This window comes from Leiobunum rupestre, chromosome 8, assembly GCF_980474605.1.
Source record: "Leiobunum rupestre chromosome 8, qqLeiRupe1.1.hap1, whole genome shotgun sequence".
NCBI classification, from domain to species: domain Eukaryota; kingdom Metazoa; phylum Arthropoda; class Arachnida; order Opiliones; family Sclerosomatidae; genus Leiobunum; species Leiobunum rupestre.
Window position 1 is genome coordinate 53,722,529 of NC_143391.1, and position 21,167 is coordinate 53,743,695.

Consider the following 21,167-nt stretch of genomic DNA (forward strand, 5'->3'; position numbering starts at 1 on the left):
CAGAAGGAGACGCTCCAGAAGACGTGGAGGACTAAGTACTTATTATCTTCGATGACGATCCTACAACAAGTACGAGACACGTTGGACGTTAATTGCGAGTTGACCATGTACTTGTTTGGCGTATCCGTCGAGGACACCAGTAACACCCATTTCGTTTACAAAAAGTTCAATCTTTAAATGAGGCCGATTATCCAAGACGAGTCGAATTTTGTTAAGGGTTTCAGGAGCAGACTAACAATATCAATTATAAGTACGCTTCTAGTTTCTGGCGAGGTTAATTTTTCTTGTGACGGAAACTTCAATTTACGTAATCGTTATGAGTGGCAGCAAGAAAATGCGCTCGCATTTACCGTTAAGTCACATCAAGTGCAGTTTAGTCTCAACGACTGGTTCGGAATTGTTGGCCCCTATTTTCTACCACCAAGACTTACTTGTGAGTCGTATTTAAGCATTCTACAATACACTTTACCAGATCTACTTGAAGACGTACCGCTAGCAGTAACATAGATGTTGGTTCAGAAAGATCTCAAGGCGCTAAAAGACATCTTGAGCTATGGGTGTAATAACAAATCATTAAGTAGTCACATGCAAAGTTTAAGCGTCAAGGGGGGGGCACGCGACCCCCGTGCCCCCTATTTGTACCCGCCACTGGCATTGTAAAGGCCCCTGCTAAGACTGGCAAAGTAAGAAGTAGAATGGTTGTAATTTTAATTGATCAGACAAAGGGAATCGTTCAAATATAATCCCTGAAGTTCGTATATTGGTTGTAATGAAGTTAACAGCCCCAGAAATTGATGAAAAACCTGCTTAATGCAGGGGGAAAATAGTTAAATCAGCAGACGGCCCTCTATGGGCTACATTTCGTGACAAAGGGAGTAAACTGTGCAGTTTTGTTAGAAGGAAGGTAGGGGGTTGTAGCCAGAATCTTATATTGTTTAAACGGGGAAAGCTATATCTGGTGCCCCTAGTATTAAAGGAACTAGGCAGTTACCAAAGCTACCTAGTATAATTGGTATAACTATAAAGACAGTTAAAACAATAGCATGAGAGGTGAAAATTACGTTATAAATTTGTTCATTTTCTATTATTGTTCCTGGTTGTCCTAATTCAACCCGAATTAGGATTATTACGGCTGAGCCTTTTATAGCTGCCCATACCCCAAAAATTATGTAAAGCTTTCCGATTACTTTATGGTTAGTTGAACATAGTCATCGTGGTAAAATGTCTGAATATAAAGAGGTGTATTGTAAATTAATTAATGGATTAGTTCTTTTACTAACAGTTCTATTGTTTAAAGATTAAACCCACTTAAGGTCCCCAAAACTAGGGATAATACAATATAAAATGAATATATTTTCTTGCTATTAAAGTAATTAAAAGCAATGGAGTTCATTTTTGTCATGTTAGGATTATGAATAAGTTTCGCCAATCTACTCTCTCTAAAAGAGTAGGTATCCAAAAATGTAGCGGGACAGTTCCTTTGAGTGGTGAATAAGAAAAATATATTTTTAATTTTATTGATCCGATGATTAGTATGAAAGATGAAACCCCTTGAACACAGAAATATTTTATGTTTTTCTATGAGCTCCCAATATTACCCTTATTAATGATTGTAGGGATGAGTCCAATTAAAATTTATAACCAGTGCCGAATTTACGTATGTGCTAAGTGTGCTGCAGCACAGGGCCTCACGTTTTGAAAGGGCCCTCCGAGGCTAGGTTTACACTCTATTCCGAATGATTTTACAATTAATAGAGCCTTGCCACCTACAAAATGTTTTGTAGTAATTGGCACAAATTTCGCGGGACAGCGTGTTTTCCCTCTCCCCTCCTTGGTGAAGTTAGTTCATAGACTGGCTCGTAGTTATTGTTCTTCGTGGTACCAGCCACACAAATTAAATCGTCAACTTACGGAAGAACCACTTTCCCGGTGTCTTAATTCTTCTTCGATTGTGGGAGTGACAACTGACTAGTTGCGCTGTCGAAATTCAGTTCCTGGTAAGTGACACTTATCAGTATGAAAAGTGCAGAAGTAAATTTGTTTAATAGCTTGCCACCACCCTCTTACGCATTTTAACCCAGCCACCAAAATAATGACTTTAAAAGTAGCTTGATTACTTAGGCCTAAGGTGGTGCCTTTTTATTAACCTGGCTGATTATTATTATAATTGTTATTATTAGTATAATATAAGATTTTAATCCCACGGAGAAAATCACGAATAATAAAGAGATAAATCTAAAATCTTCTCCAAAGGGAAAATCACAATTTAAACATAAGCCTTTGACAAGTTCTTTTTGATGTAGGAATTTATTTATCTCATGCTTATTATCTCATGCTTTGAATAAAAGCAACTTAAATGAATTTTATTTGTGGAAATATAAAATTATTTCATATTATGATTGTCAGTAAAAATATTTAGTTTAAATGTCAACTTATTTTACTTTTAATTACAACATCACTTGGCCCTTGAAAATTATGTAGATTAAAAGTGTGCACCACATTGACCCCACCTATTATTTAAGACCGGTGAAGGGCCAAGATAAAAATTAATTAAAGTATTTAAACATCACAACAACAATTTATAAAACAAAATGATCATAATTGTAATAAGTCTTTCTAAACATTTTTGTCGTAATTAGTACCGTGTATCAAACATTTAAAAAAAGCAGTTAGTTGTTACCGTTGTACCTCGCTTTCTTAAGTACTGAGAAGTAGGACTGATAAGTACATACTTTTCGAAGGTGGGCAATACTAAATTTGTTTTACATGTATGATATTGCGTAGATTATTCCGTTAATACCCCGGGTAGTGTTCGTACGGGGACCCCGACCCCGATCCCGACTGTCGCAAACCAAGTCGGGGTTTTCAATTTTTCGGGGTTATGTTTTCGTTGTGTAATTTTAAATTTTCACGCCGACGCATCCCGCTAAAATCCTAAAAATATAAAATAGATAGGTTCCTTCTCTCCCTTTTTTCGTGGGCGACAATAGAATGATCCGAATGACCTTCGGCTGATGCCGCTGACGTAGCTCTGGCTTGACGCTTGCCTCCCACTTGAGTTTTAGTTTCATATTTGCCGTTGTTTCGGGCTCTCTCAGTCTCAGCTAAGGAGTGTGGAGTTACAACGTTTGGAAATAAGTTGTAATTTTATAAAACAACTTATTTAAACAATTACAATGCCTAAGCTCTAGACCTCTATTTTAAAATCTACCTATCTTATCTATTTTTACTATAGTCTTCTTAGTCGACAATGCAAAATAACGGTCAAAAATGCCGCCGATCAGTTTTGTAAAATATTTTCCGCGGCGTAATCGTCAGCCATTTTGGGTATGGAGATACAGGCCGGAAGGCAGGCAAGGTTGCCAGATTTGGATATATTGAAACAGCCAACTCTCTCAAATGTTTTCGTTTTCAAAACGAAAATTTTGCGGCGTAGCTATCGACTAAGACTATTACTAAAAGTCCCTAGGCTCAGAGGCTGGCTTACACAAGATACACTATCTAATCTTAACCAGAAAAATTGGGGTATTTTTTAATTTTTCTATTCTTAATAAATACAAAGAACTTTCCATCTCCGACCCCGACCCCAACTTGTTTTTCGCGGGGTTAGACCCACCCCGACCCCGACCCCGACCCCGACCCCGACTTTATTTTGACCCCGTACGAACACTAACCCCGGGGTTCCCGATTTAACGCAATGTAGCTGTAATGTAAGTGTACAACCACGGCCAACTTTGATCACGCGCTGTTCGCGCTATAGCGGCTATTCATTCACGTAAGTTCCAATGTAATCGAGTGAGCAGAAAAACTCCCGCTAGGGCGTTCAACTCATACACAAATTATATATTTTTTATATTCGAATTAAAACTGTGCTTTAGTAGTTTTTACCGAAAGGACATCGCACTTCTTCTATGGGATTTGGCTTTCGACAGATTTTGCTGAAATTGAAACATGTTGTTAAGCTTGATCAAAGGAGCAAAATTGTTCTTTCCCTATAATTTGTCCAGTATCAGCGGTCAAAAGTGGACAAAATATAGTATAGTCTATTTGTTAAAAGAAGTCACGGCCGATCGGTTAGCGTTCTACCTTCGCTAGTCCGGGCTCACTATCAATAGAGTTTTCTTGCCAAGATTCGCCGTGCTTCCCAAAACAGAGCGTCGGATTTGGTTACTTTCTGATCGCACGATGAACGAACTCAGTAAATAAATAATTAAATATTGAGTTTTAAATGTCGTTTGACCGTGACTTTAGACGACTGCGTGACTAAAATCGATAAATAAGTTTTTGATATGTTGTGGTGTGACTGTTTCTTTCCTATCAGCGAGTGTTGAATGGGGGATTCAACGAAACGGTTAATCATATATATTCTGATTTCTTAAGAATTTATTTTTGTTATGTTTTCTTTATTATTGCTCATAAAATATTGAACAATAAATTATTCCACGTACGAAAATTCATCGAATAATAATTTGCGAGAAATGAAATATTTAATAATGAAGTAGAGGTGTAAAAATCTTGGCAAGAAAAATTTATTTATGGTGATCCCGGACTAGCGACGCGCGAACGTAGAACGCTAACCGATGGGCGCTGACTTCTTTTAACAAATAGACTACACTAAGTTTTGTCCACTTTTGACCGCTGATACTGGACAAACTATAGGAGCTAGAGAAAATTGGCAACGGACAATTTTGCTCCTTTGATCAAGCTTAACAACATGTTTCAATTTGAAAAAAATCTGTCGAAAGTCAAATCCCGTAGAAGAAGTGCGATGTCCTTTGGATCACAAAAATTTAATTATTATTAAAGTAACATATTTAACCTATTCTACCGAAATATTAACGCCAAAATATACCGAATATTTTAAATACCGTGAGAGAAACGCGTTGATAAGCCAAGTGGGAGGTTTTTTTTGGGCGGAGTTCTTGGCGCTATTTTTTAACCATGTATATGGGAGACGCGTGTTTTATTAACCAAACTTTAATATAAATTATATAAAATCTTAAGGTTTTTTGGTCCACAGTTAAGCCCCGTTTTCAATTACGATAAAGTTTAGGCTTTTCGCATTTGCTTTTTTGACGCGCTTTTATTTCAAAATAAGCCTATATCAAATCCATTTAGATATCTGCTTCTCGTGACAAAAAAGCCGATAGAGAAGCTTCTCGCGGTTGGTTTTGACGCGAAAGCGTGATTTTTGTTCACAAAGTAGTGATTGAGGTAAGATTATTTGCTGAATAATTGAAAAACTTTAATAATGTGTTTTAATGGGTTTTTTTGCCAACTCATTAGATAAAACGCAATCGGTTTGTGTGTCAAAATGCACACCAAACACGCGAAACAGCAAACATTTAGCATTTCATGATATTCCCGCAGATGAAAATATTCGCAAATTGTAGCTTAACAACATTAAAAGAAAATACTTTCAAGTAAATGATAAAGGCGCATCAGATGTTGTATACAGCTTGCATTTCTTGCCTTCTGACTACTGAAGGTTTGTGGATATTGCTTTATCCTACCTATCTCCGTTAACCTTTATACCGGAACCATTTTATTATACCATTTAGTAATTTATAATTTTAAAATTTTAATATAAATATTTACATTTGTTTCGATAAATATTGTATTTGTTTTAGGTTTAAAAGTACGGAGACTGAACAAAGGGAGTATTCCAAGTATTGTACCGGGATATCCTTCTTATCTCCAGCCTAAGATTCCCAAAAGAGAAAATTGTTAGATCGCGGTTTGGATCCAATACCAAAGAAACAAGCCTATGTAGTAAAACCTTCTTTAGCCTCCTCAGAGCCAAGTTCTTCTGACATTCCAAACAATTTAAAAGACCCAAATTTAGATGCTGAGGAAGATTCATGACTGCAGAAACTCAAAATTACAATCCTTAATCTGCAAACAAAAATATGGCGTCAAAATAAAAGGTTGCAAGACCAACAAGATCAGATTGACACCTTAAGAGAGAAAATTATAATATTTCAAAATAAGCCATACCAGAAACTATCAGACATAATCGGAGATGCTTAGCAGTCTGGGGAAGACGAAGCGGTAGTTTTATTAGATCTAATTCAAAATTACAAAGCTAAGCGTCCTTCGTGGAATACAACTACCGTGAGACTATGTGCTGTCTGGAATATTGAATCGCCGAAAGGTTATAAAACACTAGAAAACTGGGATTTCTGAAACTTCCTTCTAAGCAACTTTCAAAGATATGTTGGTAAAATTGGTTTTACTAAAGCGACAAAAGAGAGGCTAGTATCTGAAGCAAGCAAGTTAGACCTACACGAGCTCTTTGTATCCCTAATTATCGATGAAATGGCAATAAAGTCTCAAATTATCTATGATAAAAATTAGATGAAATATTCGGATTAAAAGACTCTAAAAAAATTTGCTTTTCAAAACTCTGATGAAGGTCAAACTCAGCAGCAAAAAGAACCTGCTGTCGCAAATAAGCTCTTTCTCTTTTTAATAAATGGTTTTGCAACATCTTTCTCTATTCCAGCAGCATTTTTCTTTCGAAGCAACTAACCGGACATGACCTGTATTTGTTAACTCTTTCTGTGATTAGAGAAGTAGAAAATTGTGGCTTTTATATTATTCGAATTGTCACAGACAATCACAAGTCAAATGTAGCTTTGATGAGAAAGCTCGGAGGATCAAGACATCTAAAACCAGAAATTTCTCACCCATTGGACGATCAACGCACATTTTTCTTTAGCTTTGATCCCAGCCACATTATAAAGAACTGCAGATGCAAATTAATGGACACAGAATCAGAAGAAGGATCGAATGAAATTTCGGGGAAATATGTCAACGAACTTTATGAAATGCAGAAACACGAGAACATCAAAACCGTGAGGAATTTGACGAGGAAATGCGTAGAGCCAACAAATTTCGAGAAAATGAATGACAAAAGAGTAGCTTTTGTCATTTATTCACCAGAAGTCATTGCAGCTCTAAAATACTTAGACAAATACAGTTTCAATCACCGTAAAGCAACACATTTCAAAACAGCAGGACCTACCATTGAGTATATGGAAATAATTCAAAAATCGTTTGATATCCAGAACGTTTGTAATAGGCATTGAATCTAGGAACCCCAACAAAAATAATTTTTTTTCTCCCTCAATGATGAAAGAATCATGGCTTCAGACAACCTTTTTTCAGTATTTAAATCAAGTTAAATGCGTTGACCTGCAACAAATATTAACTAATTAAACTTCTCAAGCAAATAAATTGGCAACCGAGTCTACAGTAGCCTGCACAAAATATTTACTGAAACATGGATTTGAATTTTTGTTGACTCGGAAACTAACAAGTGACCCTGTAGAGATATTTTTTTAGTATTTTGAGACAAATGTCAGGAGCCAACGACATGTTACATGCTAGGGCAGTCGTTTTTTCCATATAAAACATTCTTCAACAGGGAACCATTATGTCATCAGAGATTTCTTCAAATGTAGCAGTTGATAGTTTTTGTGCAATTGAAGACTACAGAGATGACTACGTGAATTCGAGAATTGAACAAAGATACTTGAAAATTCCAAAAGGCAGATTTCTGAAGATTGCCTAAATATTATAGACACCCTTTTAGTGTACCCCGAAAACCAACGCTTTACTTGAAATTAGCTAGTTTAGCTTACATAGCTGGATACATTTTGAAATAACTGGAGAAGAAGGATTTATGTTGCTCTAGCATAGATAACATTTCACAACCATGTGGTAGCTCTTCTCAACTTAATCAATGATATAGACAGAGGAAACCTTCGATATCCCAGTCATATCGACAATTGTTACTCTTGTTGAACATGCATTTCCATTCATTAAACATTCTTAAGGACTGTACTCTCAAATCGAGTCGCATGTATTACCCAAACTAGAGATATGACCTGCATTTACTTCCATTCACGAAAACCATACCAAAACCATTGGTAAAATAACCTGTAAAAAATCACACGTACAGTTTCAGCGAGATTTGAAAAAGTTAAGGAAGTTAAATGCAAACCTCTTTCAAGAAAAATTCATAAATTGAATTATTTTTTTAATAGTTGAATAAGTTATTTTCATTATTATTTATTTCGAAAAACATGTGGCTTAAGGCTTAAGATGCTTTAAGTTACTGTGCAATAAACTTGGAGAGCATCATCTCGTGTCGACACATGACTTTTTGTTTTACGTTTTAAAATTATAAATATAACAAAAAAATTAAAGGAATATAAAAACTATTTCAACGACATAAAAATTAACATTTACTTTGTTTGAATAAAATATAAGCAAAAACGTGTTTTTAATTCTTGTTTTGGTAATTTCGACACCAGTTTTTATATAGATGCCAATGTAGAAAATGTGTATGAGTGCAGCTAAAAATTTCCCTAGCGGGAAAATCCTTGCTTACTTAAAATACACGAATGATATGACCGCTATAGCGCGAACAGTGCGTGATCGAAGTTGGCCGTGGTACAACTAATAATTAACTGATCCCACTGAAACTGCTTATTGGATGCGAAAGCTATAAAGTCTCAATTTTTTAATAATTATAATAATTTTTTTAAGCAAATTATTGTATTTTAAATAATCGGTGCTTAATTTTTAGCAACGACGTCTTTTCCCACAAATTGGCCTATCGAAATTGATCGTTTTTTAATGTATATTTCTTTGTAATTGAGTTTTTTTAAATATTAGTAACATAGTACCATACACCTATGTAAGTACTCATATTTATATATCAATCGATAAGAAATCACGTAGCCTCAACAGCTTTTATATTAGTTTGCCTACCTGTGTCTACTAAACACCCATGTGGAACTAATAATACGGCCTGAGCCGACTTGTTACGTATGAATTTATAAAAGTCAAGTCTTGTTTTAGCGCAGCCAAGAGATAAGAGGGTTAAAGGGTGGTCCACTTAGTTAGTTTTTTTGTCTATCGGTACTTTTGAACCGTTAAGGGGCCTTTATTAAAAAAGTTTCAAGTGGTATACAACGCACTTTTTTCGTTTTGCTTACTTTTCTCGTAACTTCGTTATTTATTTTACGTGTTTTCTTATCGGCTTTAAATGTGTGATACATTTTCATTAATGTGGTTACGTTGGTTTTATATTCTGAGATATGCGCTGTTGTTTAGCCCTCACTATTCAGTTAAGGGTTTTTTGTGTGCGTTATAAGCCGGGAATTGTTAACGGTAAGGTGTTTTAGGTTTTTTCTATTACAATTTTCTTTACCGTGGGTATATGGATTGACATTTTCTGGATTTCTAAGTATTCCAATTACCTTGTTGTTTGATTGGGTTATGATTATATATTTTTATTGCATATTTCTGTTAATAAATTATTTATTATTTTGGGTATTTAGATGGAATTTTTCTTGATTCCTAAGCATTTTAATTAACTTGTTACTTGGTTGGGTTATTATTATATATTTTTCTATTGGTTAGTTTTTTTGTTTTATTTCGTCTATCGAAAGTGTTGATAATGTGGGGGAAAATTCTTGTTCATGATTTTTTCTTTGTATTGATTTTTATCGGCTTCGTTGGGTTGTCGTCATGAGCCCACGCAGTTTTTATAAGTGCTTTCACTTATATTGCTGGTTTTCGCTTTAACTTTTAATACAATGGGTTGGTTTTCCTCTATAAAATAATTTATCGCACGTATATTTTACGTTTCGTGAGCGTTCTAATAATTTAAAATTGTATTTTCTATTTCTCATTTCTTTGCTTTGTTAATTTAATAACGTTTTGGGTCTAAAGTTGGTTTTTGTACTATTGATATTGGAAATTTGTTTAAGGCATAACATTTGTAATATTTATTATAATTATTATAAAAAATATTCTACTGGTTGTGATAGCACCGGGACTACGTTTTTTTTGGCGGACGCTTTGAATATGGTGAAATATCGTTGAGTGCCGTGTCCAGTAGTTAATACGGCCAATTGCAAATTCTGCCGAGGAGAGGTATATTTTAGCAAGCTTGCCAACTTGTTTCTATGGGCTATTAAATAACTGTATTAATTTAATTAATGATAGGAGTTAAACTACTCGCCGAAACATCGTCTGCCAAGAAAACATTTTCTGCTTAGAAATAAAAAAGCTTTTTCATAGCAGATTAACTGCAAAGGCTAACTGGCTCCCTTTTAAAATTATTTCCATTGACGTTGCTGTCTTTTATAATAACAACATTTTAGTTTGCAGATCTTAGTGTCTAACAGCATAGGATTATAACCCTTACATTTCAAAAAACAAAACAAATTAAGCATTTCTAACCTTTACCGTTTTAAAATAACTGTTCAGATAACAAAATAATTCAAAGTTGGGTTTTATCTAAAAATTTCATATGATTTTTAATTAATACCTGTTTTTATTTTAATCATCTTATGCAATATTTTTTATATCTACTATATAACGATGAAAATAAACATTTTTCGAGTCAGTGTTCACCTAAACCTCGTTATAATCAGTTACTCCCACTTCGTTTCCCTAGCTTAGTCGCTAGACTCACACAAATCCAGGGCCTGGGATTCTGCAACTAGACACGAACATTTTGGTCCGTCAAGCCGGATCTCTACCGGTATTTTTCACGTGGGATTCAATCATTCAAGATGCCTGCCACAGCCTTGGAGAAAGCGATTGCGGAGAGGAGTAAAGGCGAGATGCTTCTAGGCAACATATCTAGGAGAACTCAAGCCAGCAAGATGACACTAAGCCTCCACCTAATTGAGACGTTCATTCTGGAAACGCAGAGTGCGTGGACCACGATAGACGATGCCCATCAGAAGATAATTGCCGCTGAACCAGAGAAGGCCAGCGACCATATCTAGTTATTGGATCAATTATTTACTATCTACATCGATGTGGTATCCGATCTCAAGGGACTCAGGGCAGCCGTGTCACCCCAGCTGGTGCCAGGTCATTCTACGGGTTTGCATTAAGAAATAAAGCTACCAAAGATCAATCTCCCAACGTTCTCGGGAGAGATTTATGAATCTCATTTCGAGATATGTACATCGCATCCATCCACAACGAGAAAAGTTTTTCCGATGTACAGAAATTCGCATACCTTCAATCAAGTTTGACTGGGAGCGCCGCCAAGTTAATCAAGTCGTTGACTCTGTCTTCAGCCAACTACGCCATTGCCTGGGACACGATCAAAGAGAGGTATGAGAACAATCGAGAACTTTACTTCAGCGTCATGAAAAGATTCACGTCGCTACCAACGCTTTCTGCAAGCAACGCAAATTCTCTTCGAGCCATCGTGGATTCCGCAATGGAATGCAAACGAGCCATTGACAATCTCAAGATAAGCGACAAATGGGATGCTTTCCTCGTCTACCTCATTACGCAAAAGCTGGACCCTACATCGAAGGAATATTGGGAGCTCAGCCTGAAAGACACAGAGATACCTGCCTGCAAAGACCTCTTAGAATTTATCAAGCAAAGTGCACGCTCATTGGCAGCATCGTCTTCTGGCACCAGCAATCAAGTGAAAGATTCTCACCCTAAAAGGATCAGCCTCCAGACCAGAGCGGAAGCATCACCCACAAAAGGCAACTGCAGTTTCTGTTCTGGCTCACATTTCAATTGTCGCTGTCCGAAGTTTTACGCACTAAAGATTAGCGAAAGAAAAGCTCAAGTTGAAAAATTCAAAACCTGCTTCAATTGCCTTCGTACGGGTCACCAAGTCAAGAATTGTCCACTCGATAAAGGGTGTAAAACCTGTGGACGAAAACACCATTCTCATCTTCATTCAGAGAACGTCCATCAACCATCAACTTCTCAGCAATCAAATGTTCAACCAGCCATAGAAGAAAACAATTGTACAATCGAGCCAAAATAACTTCACCGTTGGCGACTAAGAAATATGACACCCGTCGCTGGCGTCATATTACCAGCCTTCAATTGGCCGATCCTGCGTTCAATATCCCAGCAGAAGTTGATATCCTCTTGGGTGCTGATAAATTTTTTAAGTTAATACTCAGCGGGAAGAGATCAGGCAGTTCCACATCCCCAGACGCTATTAATTGTAAGCTGGGCTGGCTTGTTTCTGGACCAACCGAACTTCAACAACCGAACGTTCATATCTATCATACGCTGAGCCTGGAAGAAAACCTCGAGAGATTTTGGGCGGTGGAACAGGTCCCGAAAAAGCAGGCAATGTCGAAAGACGAACGAGATTGCGAGAAGGATTTCCAGCGCAACAATCACAAAGACAAAACCGGAAGATTTGTTGTACGAATGCCAATGAAACAGCCAGAAGTTCCAATCGGTTCATCACGCTCAACAGCAATGAAACGATTTCTACAGGTGGAAAAAAGAATGACATCGCATCCCGAAATAGGGATCTTATACAAAGGTTTCATGGAACACTACGAGAGCTTGGGACACATGACCAAGATAGCATCAAATCAAGAGGCATCCGAAAGAGTTTATATTCCACATCATTACATCCTGAAGGACTGGAATAGGATTAACAAATTTAGAGTGGTCTTCGATGCGTCTGCCAAGACCAGCTCCGGATTCTCGCTAAACGACGCTCAGCTAGTTGGTCCTGTGGTTCAAGAATTTCAACTTCTCACCGTCACTTTTGGATCCGCTTCTGCGCCATTTCTAGCGACAAGAGTATTACAAGAACTAGCCAACCAGGGTGCAACTGGGTATCCTATTGGATCCGAGATTACGAAAGGAGATTTCTACATGGATGACGTGATGAGCGGCAAAGAGAGCGTGGAAGCTTCAAGGAATGCTATCTCTCAACTTCGCCAACTTACCTCCAGCGCAGGGTTTTCCCTGAGCAAATTTGCTTCGAATCATGCGGAATGCTTAACAGAAGTTCCGAATGAGCTATAAGAAAGTAAAGAAGTCCTGTCAATGGAAGACAATTCAGTGGTTCAAGCACTTGGTCTACACTACTTGGAATACAACAACTGATCAATTCTTATTTAAAGTCAATGCTGCAGCATCCCAGCTAAGGATTACAAAGAGAAACCTGCTATCTGAAATCTCCAAGATCTTCGATCCAATGGGATGCCTTGCACCAATTATAATTCGATCAAAGATACTCACGCAGCAAGTCTGGAAAGAGAAGATAAATTGGGACGACTATCCAACCTCGTCCATTCAACGTCAATGGCAAGAATTCCAAGCAACCATCATGGACATTCAAAATATCAACATTGATCAATGGATGCACACCACTCCGACCGACTGCAAGCTTGAACTTTATGGTTTCTCGGACGCCTCTGAGAAAGCATACGCCGGAGTGGTGTATATAAGATCAATGGACCTTGCGGGGAATATAGAGGTATCTCTCATAACTTCCAAAACCAAAGTGGCTCCCATCGACAAACAGATGACAATTCCACGTCTGGAACTTTGCGGTGCACTTCTTCTTGCCGAGCTAATGGAAACCGTCCGGGAATCATTGGGATTATCCTTTTGCCAAACAAAGGCCTGGACAGATTCCACTTTCGTTCTATGTTGGATCAAGTCCTGTCCCAGTCGATGGAAAACCTTCGTCGCAAATTGAGTCTCAAGAATCCAAGGAATTATCCCAACTTCTCAATGGGGTCACATATCCGGAGCAGAGAATCCAGCGGATGTTGCATCAAGAGGAACTACTGTCGCAGAGTTAATATACCATAAGCTTTGGTGGAAGGGACCAGCTTGGTTGTCCGAGCAAGATAACGACTCTACTCAAATGATTCCAAACCTTGAAGAATGTGGCAAAGCTATTCTCCAAGAAGAATCTAAAACCACGATCGTAGTCACCAAGACTCAGAAAGCCGACAATACCACATTTTGAAGATATTCGACGCTTCTTCGACTACGTCAAATAATAGCCTGGATACGACGATTCCGAAATAACGCCCTCTTCAAGTATAAAGCAGAGACATCTCCTCAATCAGCTACTGCCAAGCTTACTGGACCACTTGAATCACAAGAATTAGAGTCTGCTCTACTCTCCTTGATCAAGATTGCTCAAGACTCTGCTTTTTCTAACGAAATAGAATCATTAGAGGAACGTACACCGTTGCATAGAAAAAGCCAATTACTTTGTCTGCGACCAGAACTAGACGCCAACGGGATTCTGAGAGTTGGCGGAAGACTGAAGCACGCCGATATAGCACCTGATATGAAGCGTCCAATTCTCTTACCACGTCATCATCGACTTACAGAGATGATGATTCAAGAAGCTCACATCCAACATTTCCACGCTGGAGCTCAAATGGTCCAAGGAATTCTATCCTTAAAGTACTGGATCATGAGAAGCCGAGATGCCATACGTTTACAACTACGAAAATGCGTAACTTGTACCAGATATAGAGCTGCAACCGCAACCCAATTAATGGGTGATCTACCAAAATCCAGAGTCCAGTACACGCGGGCTTTTCTTAAAACAGGCGTCGATTATGCCGGACCGTTTCTCTTACGTCCAATCCCACAAAGAAGCAAGACTACTTTCAAAGCATATCTGGCTTTGTTCCCCATGCCTTGCATTTGGAGATCGTATCTCCCAGACCACAGATGCCTTCATTGCAGCCTTACGAAGATTTACGTCAAGACGAGGGAAACCAAGCGAGATGTACAGCGACTGCGGTACCAACTTTGTCGGAGCAGCCAGGGAATTCAAGGAGTTTCTAAAATTGACTGAGTCTGAGTCACACAACGTAGCTGTCACAGATCATTTATCCGCTCAAGGAATTAAATGGCACTTTAACCCTGCAGGCGCACCCCATTTTGGTGGATTATGGGAAGCGGTTGTCAAGTCAGTCAAGTACCACCTGCAGCGAGTTGTTGGACCAACTAGACTCACGTACGAAGAGTTTTCGACCATCGTAACTCAAATAGAAGGATGTCTAAACTCGAGGCCTCTAACGCCACTCTTATCCGATCCAACGAATTTCGAAATCTTAACGCCAGCGCACTTCCTAATTGGGGAATCATTGCAATCTATTCCAGATCCGGATATATCACATCTCCCCATGAACAGAATAAATAGATGGCAGCTTCTCCAGAAACTCAAGCAGGATGTCCATAAACGGTGGCTACAACAACGACCTAAATGGATTACTCCACAGCGCAATATTCAAGTCGGAGACATGGTGTTGGTCAAATCGGAAGTCGATCCTGCTTCCCGTTGGCCATTAGCACGATTGATTCAGATATATCCAGGTCAAGATGGATTAACCAGAGTCGTCACCTTGCGAACCAGTAAAGGGGAAATCAAAAGGCCCATCGTCAAGCTATGCCTGTTGCCCTTCGATACCCATTAATAATTATTTAACGTTTCAAAAAAAATAAATTCATCCGGTTTTTGATTAATACGGTCGTATCAAGGCCGGGTGAATGTTCAGATAACAAAATAATTCAAAGTTGTGTTTTATCTAAAAAGTTCATATGATTTTAATTAATACCTGTTTTTATTTTAATCATCTTATGCAATATTTTTTATATCTACTATATAACGATGAAAATAAACATTTTTCGAGTCAGTGTTCACCTAAACCTCGTTATAATCATTTACTCCCACTTCGTTTCCCCTAGCTTAGTCGCTAGACTCACACAAATCCAGGGTCTGGGATTCTGCAACTAGACACGAACAATAACACAGTTTAGCATTCCGGGCCTCCCTTTTTTAAAGAACAGCACAGTTAAGTATTTTGCCAGCGGTTCTGGTTAGAACAGGCAATAACGTCTGCCAAAACTGCACTTGTAGTTTTCTTTATAGAGCGGAAATATAAAGAAAAAACAGGAGTTAAGAACAAATTTCCCGATTTTAAGAAATCTACTGAAGAAGATGTTGTAGCCCAAAAATGACTTACTGATTTTATAACACAGGTTAAAGAAAAACCGCGTTTAAAGAAAGAGATTATCTAAAAATTTGCGATTGCCAGCAACGCACGTCATAATAGCCTGATGCCAAATCTTGGAAGACTGACTAGGTATCCACAATAACACACTTTTCAATAACCAAGTCTTAAAATATATTAAAATAAAGCAAAAACGCTCACAAACAACTTATTTCCAGATAGTCATCATCCTAAAATTGTACGTATTTCTCCAGGTAGAACGAAAAAAACCTAAAAAAATAATTCATAGCCAAAGTCAGCGCATCTGCAGAAGCTTATTCGTCAAACAGTAAAGCTCAGACCTTAACTACGCAATGAAGACCAGAATGACGATCAAATGGAAATATTTTACATAATGATAACCAACCGAAGTTTTATCGAAACTCACCGTTTTCATTTGGTCATTCTGTGACCTCGTCTTTCCGTGGATGAGCTCAAAGCTCTTGTATATACGACAAAAATTGCCTTCGTGGCAATCACTGAATCTCGGATTACCACACTTTCTTTTGGAAAAGTAAGCTGCGTCATATTTTCTCACGAATCAATGTTCGACATTGTACCGCATTGCCTTCTGCTTTCATAAATACGCGTGCTTGACTTCCCTCATCCACTTGAACCTTGAATCGCTGTTTTTCTCTCTGATAGGAAACAGAGTTTGCTTCAAAGGGGCATATTCAGAATGTCTCCCTGTAACTAGTGGTGTGGCTCAGTGATTGGTCCTTCGTCTATCACTTTTTATTATTTTCATTAATGGTCTACCAAATGCCATTCACCATTCATTACTCAGCCTTTTAACTGATGATAACAAGTTGGGAAAAGCCATCAAAACGGTCGCAGCTCTACTGAGTAATTTACAGTCGGTCGAAAACTAAGCTGCTGAAAATGGTACGCGCTTTAATCGCGATAATTCTCTTTTAATGCATATTGAAAACAACAATCTCTGTCGCAAGAACATTTCAATCGGTAAAGCCATTAAAGCTGTCAGTGACGTCCAAGACTGAGTGGTTGTTATATCAAGCAATATGAATTCATCGTATTCCGGTAAACCTGCGACTGCCAAAGCTACCCTGGTTCTCTTGACGCTTCGGCACTCATTTTCTAACATGCCAGGAAAGACTGGCATACTTAACGGCAAATGCATTCATCCTCATATGGATTACTGCTGTTGATTTTGAAGTCCTCATCTCGTTAAAGACAGACATATTGGATCGAGAACAGCGTGAGGCTACGACGCGACAACTGTCTCACGACAACGTCTTCACTGACTTAACCTGTTGCATTTAGAAAAACGACGCCGAAGCAGCGATCTCATTGAATGCTTAAAACCAGTTAACAATTTCTACTCCATTCGGCCTGCTCCACTTCAGACGACGATGAGGTAGGACATGACGGGGTTGTAAAAAGGTAAGACCATACGTTTATAATTATGTTTCACATAATTTCAGTGACCCCGTGAACGTATAATACACTAAACCCCACAGCCTCGTGTCATGGTGTGATAATTTGTTTTAAGTGGCGTTTTTTCCTCGATAGAGGAACTCATTTTGTTAAAGACGTCAACCCCACGTCAGTCCATACAAAGCTATCAGTAAATATTTGTGCTAACTCTGACGCTTATGGTAATATCTAAAGCGTTGTTTTCTTTCCTTAAAAAAATATTTTTACGATTCCTTATTAATTTTTATTATTAACTAATTTCAAAATATCTTATTTAATTAGAGCCATATTTTAAGTGTAATTTAATTTCAAATAGGATAGGTGATTTGTTGAGCAGAATATTCATAGAACAGATAATCTTACACTAATCTTGGCTAGGCGCACGCTTTCGAAATTTGCCCAGGTGGTAGGTACATGTATAGAAGCTGCCGCTGAACTTTCACCGTTAAATTCAATCAACATTCAACTACACTCCTAGTTCCAAAAACCAGATTATTGTTGATCCAACAATAACATAAAACATCCTACTTTATACTAATTTTAATGTTTCTGCATATTAGTCTTTCCCCAAATGTAAAACCGTCTACAAAGTGTATTTAGATCCTTTTTGCATTCAAATTAACTTTACTAAAGGAACAACCACTATTTTCTTTAGATTACAAAGAATGGATTTATTTATAATAATGATGATTTACCGGCATCAAGGTCAAATTTTCATCCTGCACGAGAGGGTGGAAATAAAACACGCCGTGTGCTCCAATCGCTTCGGAAAAGATTAGGTTTAGGGAAACAATGTGATACCGGCCTGATTTGAATTTCTTCAGGGAAAGAGCTTACTGCTAGAGTGTGAGCGTGTTTTGGGGCAACGACAAAAATTATCTTAGCTTACTCATTCTCGTTCTTAATATTACATTTTGCATGAAATGCCTTTACCAAAGAGTCATTGAAAACTAACAATTTTTTTTTGTTTGTCTTAACCTTAGCTCTGTTCCCATGGATTGAAGTCTTTAGTCGGTTTTACCGCTATATTCGGAGTGTTTTAGAATTTGTAAACAATGATTATGATTTTTATGTTAAGGTAGTTTAAGGTAGTGTACAAGTCGACGCAATTTAAAGAATAGACTTAATATTGGACAATTTAAAGAATAGACTTAATATTGGACAATTTAAAGAATAGACTTAATATTGGACAATTTATCCGAAAAGATACCTCTTTTGATCTTAGACAAATGATAAAAAAGCTTATTTTTTAAATAAAAATCTTAATAAAAAGTCACCTCTTTCGGCAAAACATACTGTTTTATAGGTGCATACATTTCTTTCTTTGATTTGATTTCAATTTTTATTAAGTATAAAACAAATAAGAATTCTGAGACGCTTTAAGTAATACATTGTTGCTGCTATATTGAGATTGATAAAAACGCAACATTTTGATGTCTTGATGTAGTGTGCTTTGACAATATTCACGAAGAAGTCAAATGTTGACAAAACCCTGATTCGCATATTAATTAAGATAAGTCTTTTGATTGCCTTAACATTTGAACTTATAAGACAACAAAACAAACTAAAGTATTTTGTTGGTTTTTCTAATTTACATTAGATTTACTTGAATAAAATACGAATCTATTTAATGATAGTTTCTCCAAATTTCTTTTTATTACATGGAATTTGATTATATTAAAACATTTCCACTTTGTATTTCTTAATCTTAATAATAATAATAATAAAGAGGTCTTGCCTAGAAAAATACACGTTAAATGTCCGTCTTTGTGTGTCTTGAAAAATATTCCAATGACCAAATATTTTTTATATTTTTTGCAGTCCTTACTATTGGGAGCGTCTTTGGATTTCACTACAAGCAGACGAAAAAGAAAGCTCTGACATCGATCTTTGGTGGCTGTTTCAAAGTCAGTTACCTTTTCAAAATGGTTTTTAAGTATATAATTCACATTTGAAATTCAAAATAGCATTCGAATTAACACTCGTGAATAGTAAGTATTTTGCAGTCTCCCTCTCTCCACACTGGAAATCGTGCCATCCACTTAAACAAAAACTAACAGCGCTTTATACTTTTATGACCAGAGATATCAATATTTGTTCAGTCTCAACAAAGAAATTACCAAGATCAGAGCTATAGCGGAGGACAGGGAGTTTCCCATTGCGCCATCAAATAGAGGCTTTGATCGTAATAACAAACCAAGATAAAATTAAACCTAACCCCAATTTTGAATTTGCCACTAGAAAATGAAATTTTGTTGTCCTGCACTTCTCTAGTGAAACTAGCGTTCTTATTAGAAACGCTTTTAGTAATAACAATGTTAAATGTGTCTTTAAACCGACGAAAAAAATTCTACATTTGTTGGACGTTTAAAGGATTAAACCCCGCTACTCAATATGAGCCTAATGTTTGTAAAATGATAGCTTCCTTGAGGGGTTACATTTGGTACAATTTAGCAATGGACCTGTTTATGAGAAACATATTTCTTTAAAGTAGCTATAATAATGACTCTTTAGTCAATGAATATGTTGTTTATTGATTTTTGACAGAATATTCATTTTGGGTAGAAATTAATCTTAGGTTCTTATAATATGCTTGTCAAGTTAATATGCGGTGGCCAAGTGGTTAGCAGCCAAACGAGTCAGGTTCAATCCCAGCCTTTGGCATAGGGGGAATTCTCGGAGCAACTCGTACCGCGTTGAGTTTGCGAATTCTCTCCACACTGGTGAAGGAGGTAATTCACGGTGATAGAAAGCAAAGGGAGCTACCCAAATTAACCCGGCCACTGATAATTGGCTTCGCAAGTCGCCTTAGGTATTAGCTTATCGTGAAAGAAAGTTTCCGATCACTTCCTTGAGTATATAATCGCTCCTTTCAATCCTACATTAAGGGGAAACGCTACGAATGTGACGCTTTTTCTCATCATCGGATCAGTTTTTCGGCCGTTTGCGTTGAGAAAGGAAAGTTTTAATTTCTAACTTAAATAATGATTTATATTCTCAAATCTGTTCAGGGTAAATTTTTGATTTACAGTTGGATATATTTTTTCTTAAATCTTTAACTTTCCAAACAAGCAAAAAACTTTTTTTCGGTCTATTTTTAAATCAATTTTAAATGAGAATTTCGAGGTTTTTTTTGTAAAATAGCCCTTAAATCAAAATCTGTTCAAAGTTTATTTTTTAAATTTAGACTTTAAATTATTTTCGAAAAATTTATTTATATCGGGGATTAAAATCAGTTTCCCCGATGTTTATATCGCTTTTGAAAATTATGTTCTTACACTCCCTTCGAGCTTTGAATACTTATTGGATTTACTTGTGGTAGAGATATGAAATAAGTAGATATGCTGTTTAGTATTGTTCAAGATATTAATAACTTCGGATTGAAAAATTATAAATTGGCACAGAAAAGTCTGTACAGCGTGAAGCTAAGGGAAAATTATTTTCTAGTTAAAAAGGCTATCACCATTTAGCAGGTTTTTACAGTACTAAACATTCATAGTCTTAAAGTCTTTACGTTTGTTTATATTCCGGACCAAAATAAGTCGTAGTCTACAAATATTTAGGAAAAAAAGGCATTGAGGTTAACGGTAAAAGTTAGTGTAGGGAGCTGTTGGCTCGCGTGGCATGAAGGGCCATTTTATCCCGGCCACCGGAATTAATGGCTTCAAAATTCCCTTGATGACATAGGTAATAGCAAAATAATAGAAAATAAATGTCAAGTACTAAATTACTTCTTTCCGCAACTTTGATATTCAATTTACGGTTTTAGTGGGTACTATAGAATCGTTAGTTGGCTTATCTGGCGCTGGTTTTTAAGATTACCGTGGAAAATACCGGACTCTTTTTATTAAATTTTGTTTTTGAAACTGGGGAAGAAAAATTGATACT

General features: G+C 37.0%; 2 protein-coding genes across 2 annotated transcripts in view; both read left to right on the forward strand.

Annotated features, from left to right (window-relative positions):
• Positions 1–1,909: 1,909 nt before the first annotated feature.
• LOC149933704 (alpha-1,4-N-acetylglucosaminyltransferase-like) overlaps positions 1,910–21,167 on the forward strand; it is a 32,233-nt gene continuing 12,975 nt past the window's right edge. Inside the window, exons 1-2 of the mRNA XM_090157390.1 lie at positions 1,910–1,997; positions 19,101–19,186. Coding sequence (XP_090013516.1) covers position 19,186 — 1 coding nt within the window. The 5' untranslated portion in view covers positions 1,910–1,997; positions 19,101–19,185. The remainder of the gene's footprint in view (positions 1,998–19,100; positions 19,187–21,167) is intronic.
• On the forward strand, positions 10,994–15,266 carry LOC149933705 (uncharacterized). The gene is made up of 6 exons (XM_090157389.1): positions 10,994–11,810; positions 11,921–12,822; positions 12,878–13,479; positions 13,528–13,753; positions 13,871–14,296; positions 14,394–15,266. The coding sequence occupies exons 1-6, from the start codon at positions 10,994–10,996 to the stop codon at positions 15,264–15,266; spliced, it is 3,846 nt and encodes a 1,281-aa protein (XP_090013515.1).

Excerpts from the sequence above, each read along its gene's own strand:
- LOC149933705 (XM_090157389.1), top strand. The coding sequence starts at position 10,994 with ATGTACATCGCATCCATCCACAACGAGAAAAGTTTTTCCGATGTACAG. Across the intron at positions 13,480-13,527 it reads TTCGTTCTATGTTGGATCAA|AATCCAAGGAATTATCCCAA; the intron begins GTCCTGTCCCAG and ends TTGAGTCTCAAG. Across the intron at positions 13,754-13,870 it reads AAGAATCTAAAACCACGATC|TATAAAGCAGAGACATCTCC; the intron begins GTAGTCACCAAG and ends GCCCTCTTCAAG.